This window comes from Oncorhynchus nerka, linkage group LG18 (assembly GCF_034236695.1).
Source record: "Oncorhynchus nerka isolate Pitt River linkage group LG18, Oner_Uvic_2.0, whole genome shotgun sequence".
NCBI lineage: Eukaryota > Metazoa > Chordata > Actinopteri > Salmoniformes > Salmonidae > Oncorhynchus > Oncorhynchus nerka.
Genome location: NC_088413.1, coordinates 4,085,934 through 4,090,933, shown reverse-complemented (window position 1 = coordinate 4,090,933; position 5,000 = coordinate 4,085,934). Strand labels below are relative to the sequence as shown.

Here is a 5,000-nt window from a genome sequence, read left to right as displayed (position 1 = left end):
CCCTGACCCTAACTCATCTTCTCTGTTCACTCTACAAGGTGACCTTTAACCCTGACCCTAACTCATCTTCTCTGCCCTGTTCACTCTACAAGGTGATCTTTAACCCTGACCCTAACTCATCTTCTCTGTTCACTCTACAAGGTGACCTTTAACCCTGACCCTAACTCATCTTCTCTGTTCACTCTACAAGGTGATCTTTAACCCTGACCCTAACTCATCTTCTCTGTTCACTCTACAAGGTGATCTTTAACCCTGACCCTAACTCATCTTCTCTGTTCACTCTACAAGGTGACCTTTAACCCTGACCCTAACTCATCTTCTCTGTTCACTCTACAAGGTGATCTTTAACCCTGACCCTAACTCATCTACTCTGTTCACTCTACAAGGTGATCTTTAACCCTGACCCTAACTCATCTGCCCTGTTCACTCTACAAGGTGATCTTTAACCCTGACCCTAACTCATCTTCTCTGCCCTGTTCACTCTACAAGGTGACCTTTAACCCTGACCCTAACTCATCTACTCTGCCCTGTTCACTCTACAAGGTGATCTTTAACCCTGACCCTAACTCATCTTCTCTGTTCACTCTACAAGGTGATCTTTAACCCTGACCCTAACTCATCTTCTCTGTTCACTCTACAAGGTGATCTTTAACCCTGACCCTAACTCATCTTCTCTGTTCACTCTACAAGGTGATCTTTAACCCTGACCCTAACTCATCTTCTCTGTTCACTCTACAAGGTGACCTTTAACCCTGACCCTAACTCATCTACTCTGCCCTGTTCACTCTACAAGGTGACCTTTAACCCTGACCCTAACTCATCTTCTCTGTTCACTCTACAAGGTGATCTTTAACCCTGACCCTAACTCATCTTCTCTGCCCTGTTCACTCTACAAGGTGACCTTTAACCCTGACCCTAACTCATCTACTCTGCCCTGTTCACTCTACAAGGTGATCTTTAACCCTGACCCTAACTCATCTTCTCTGCCCTGTTCACTCTACAAGGTGATCTTTAACCCTGACCCTAACTCATCTTCTCTGTCCTGTTCACTCTACAAGGTGACCTTTAACCCTGACCCTAACTCATCTTCTCTGCCCTGTTCACTCTACAAGGTGATCTTTAACCCTGACCCTAACTCATCTTCTCTGTTCACTCTACAAGGTGACCTTTAACCCTGACCCTAACTCATCTTCTCTGTTCACTCTACACGGTGATCTTTAACCCTGACCCTAACTCATCTACTCTGCCCTGTTCACTCTACAAGGTGACCTTTAACCCTGACCCTAACTCATCTTCTCTGTTCACTCTACAAGGTGACCTTTAACCCTGACCCTAACTCATCTACTCTGTTCACTCTACAAGGTGACCTTTAACCCTGACCCTAACTCATCTTCTCTGTTCACTCTACAAGGTGATCTTTAACCCTGACCCTAACTCATCTACTCTGCCCTGTTCACTCTACAAGGTGATCTTTAACCCTGACCCTAACTCATCTTCTCTGTTCACTCTACAAGGTGATCTTTAACCCTGACCCTAACTCATCTTCTCTGTTCACTCTACAAGGTGACCTTTAACCCTGACCCTAACTCATCTTCTCTGCCCTGTTCACTCTACAAGGTGATCTTTGACCCTGACCCTAACTCATCTTCTCTGTTCACTCTACAAGGTGATCTTTAACCCTGACCCTAACTCATCTACTCTGCCCTGTTCACTCTACAAGGTGACCTTTAACCCTGACCCTAACTCATCTACTCTGCCCTGTTCACTCTACAAGGTGACCTTTAACCCTGACCCTAACTCATCTTCTCTGTTCACTCTACAAGGTGATCTTTAACCCTGACCCTAACTCATCTTCTCTGCCCTGTTCACTCTACAAGGTGACCTTTAACCCTGACCCTAACTCATCTTCTCTGTTCACTCTACAAGGTGATCTTTAAAATCCTACTGACCCTAAATCATCTAAGGTGATCTTTAACCCTGCCCTGTTCACTCTACAAGGTGATCTTTAACCCTGACCCTAACTCATCTACTCTGCCCTGTTCACTCTACAAGGTGATCTTTAACCCTGACCCTAACTCATCTACTCTGCCCTGTTCACTCTACAAGGTGATCTTTAACCCTGACCCTAACTCATCTTCTCTGTTCACTCTACAAGGTGACCTTTAACCCTGACCCTAACTCATCTTCTCTGTTCACTCTACAAGGTGATCTTTAACCCTGACCCTAACTCATCTTCTCTGTTCACTCTACAAGGTGATCTTTAACCCTGACCCTAACTCATCTTCTCTGTTCACTCTACAAGGTGATCTTTAACCCTGACCCTAACTCATCTTCTCTGTTCACTCTACAAGGTGATCTTTAACCCTGACCCTAACTCATCTTCTCTGCCCTGTTCACTCTACAAGGTGATCTTTAACCCTGACCCTAACTCATCTACTCTGCCCTGTTCACTCTACAAGGTGACCTTTAACCCTGACCCTAACTCATCTTCTCTGCCCTGTTCACTCTACAAGGTGATCTTTGACCCTGACCCTAACTCATCTTCTCTGTTCACTCTACAAGGTGATCTTTAACCCTGACCCTAACTCATCTTCTCTGCCCTGTTCACTCTACAAGGTGATCTTTGACCCTGACCCTAACTCATCTTCTCTGCCCTGTTCACTCTACAAGGTGACCTTTAACCCTGACCCTAACTCATCTTCTCTGTTCACTCTACAAGGTGATCTTTAACCCTGACCCTAACTCATCTACTCTGCCCTGTTCACTCTACAAGGTGACCTTTAACCCTGACCCTAACTCATCTTCTCTGCCCTGTTCACTCTACAAGGTGATCTTTGACCCTGACCCTAACTCATCTTCTCTGTTCACTCTACAAGGTGATCTTTAACCCTGACCCTAACTCATCTACTCTGCCCTGTTCACTCTACAAGGTGACCTTTAACCCTGACCCTAACTCATCTACTCTGCCCTGTTCACTCTACAAGGTGACCTTTAACCCTGACCCTAACTCATCTTCTCTGTTCACTCTACAAGGTGATCTTTAACCCTGACCCTAACTCATCTTCTCTGCCCTGTTCACTCTACAAGGTGACCTTTAACCCTGACCCTAACTCATCTTCTCTGTTCACTCTACAAGGTGATCTTTAACCCTGACCCTAACTCATCTACTCTGCCCTGTTCACTCTACAAGGTGATCTTTAACCCTGACCCTAACTCATCTTCTCTGTTCACTCTACAAGGTGACCTTTAACCCTGACCCTAACTCATCTTCTCTGCCCTGTTCACTCTACAAGGTGATCTTTAACCCTGACCCTAACTCATCTTCTCTGTTCACTCTACAAGGTGACCTTTAACCCTGACCCTAACTCATCTTCTCTGTTCACTCTACAAGGTGATCTTTAACCCTGACCCTAACTCATCTTCTCTGTTCACTCTACAAGGTGATCTTTAACCCTGACCCTAACTCATCTTCTCTGTTCACTCTACAAGGTGACCTTTAACCCTGACCCTAACTCATCTTCTCTGTTCACTCTACAAGGTGATCTTTAACCCTGACCCTAACTCATCTACTCTGTTCACTCTACAAGGTGATCTTTAACCCTGACCCTAACTCATCTGCCCTGTTCACTCTACAAGGTGATCTTTAACCCTGACCCTAACTCATCTTCTCTGCCCTGTTCACTCTACAAGGTGACCTTTAACCCTGACCCTAACTCATCTACTCTGCCCTGTTCACTCTACAAGGTGATCTTTAACCCTGACCCTAACTCATCTTCTCTGTTCACTCTACAAGGTGATCTTTAACCCTGACCCTAACTCATCTTCTCTGTTCACTCTACAAGGTGATCTTTAACCCTGACCCTAACTCATCTTCTCTGTTCACTCTACAAGGTGATCTTTAACCCTGACCCTAACTCATCTTCTCTGTTCACTCTACAAGGTGACCTTTAACCCTGACCCTAACTCATCTACTCTGCCCTGTTCACTCTACAAGGTGACCTTTAACCCTGACCCTAACTCATCTTCTCTGTTCACTCTACAAGGTGATCTTTAACCCTGACCCTAACTCATCTTCTCTGCCCTGTTCACTCTACAAGGTGACCTTTAACCCTGACCCTAACTCATCTACTCTGCCCTGTTCACTCTACAAGGTGATCTTTAACCCTGACCCTAACTCATCTTCTCTGCCCTGTTCACTCTACAAGGTGATCTTTAACCCTGACCCTAACTCATCTACTCTGCCCTGTTCACTCTACAAGGTGATCTTTAACCCTGACCCTAACTCATCTTCTCTGTCCTGTTCACTCTACAAGGTGACCTTTAACCCTGACCCTAACTCATCTTCTCTGCCCTGTTCACTCTACAAGGTGACCTTTAACCCTGACCCTAACTCATCTACTCTGTTCACTCTACAAGGTGACCTTTAACCCTGACCCTAACTCATCTTCTCTGTTCACTCTACAAGGTGATCTTTAACCCTGACCCTAACTCATCTTCACTCATCTGTGCGTTTCACTGTGAGGTCTACACCTGTTGGTTAAGGGCTGGTCAGTCAGCATTTCACTGTGTGTGTGTGTGTGTGTGTGTGTGTGTGTGTGTGTGTGTGTCGTCTTCAGTGTGTTTGTGTTCAAGTTGTATAATCTGTGTTTTACTTTTCCTTCTGTCGCCAAGGTAACCAGGCTGACGAGAGCCGCATGGCGTTGCTAGGCAAGCTAGTCTCCATGGCGATCGCTGTGGGCAGGGTCCCCATCCTGGAGTGTGCTGCTACCTGGTTACAGGTTAGAACACAATAACACACACCTTCACTTACCGAGGACAGGACAGGTCTATGTTATCAATAACACACACCTTCACTTACCGAGGACAGGACAGGTCTATGTTATCAATAACACACACCTTCACTTACCGAGGACAGGACAGGTCTATGTTATCAATAACACACACCTTCACTTACCGTGGACAGGACAGGTCTATGTAGTGATATAGGTTATCAATAACAC

At 45.5% G+C, this 5,000-nt stretch overlaps 1 protein-coding gene across 3 annotated transcripts in view; it reads left to right on the top strand.

Annotated features, from left to right (window-relative positions):
* ints15 (integrator complex subunit 15) overlaps positions 1–5,000 on the top strand; it is a 52,832-nt gene that overhangs the window by 12,032 nt on the left and 35,800 nt on the right. For all 3 annotated transcript variants that reach the window (XM_065003450.1, XM_065003452.1, XM_065003451.1), the window contains one exon: positions 4,672–4,778. In XM_065003450.1, coding sequence (XP_064859522.1) covers positions 4,672–4,778 — 107 coding nt within the window. The remainder of the gene's footprint in view (positions 1–4,671; positions 4,779–5,000) is intronic.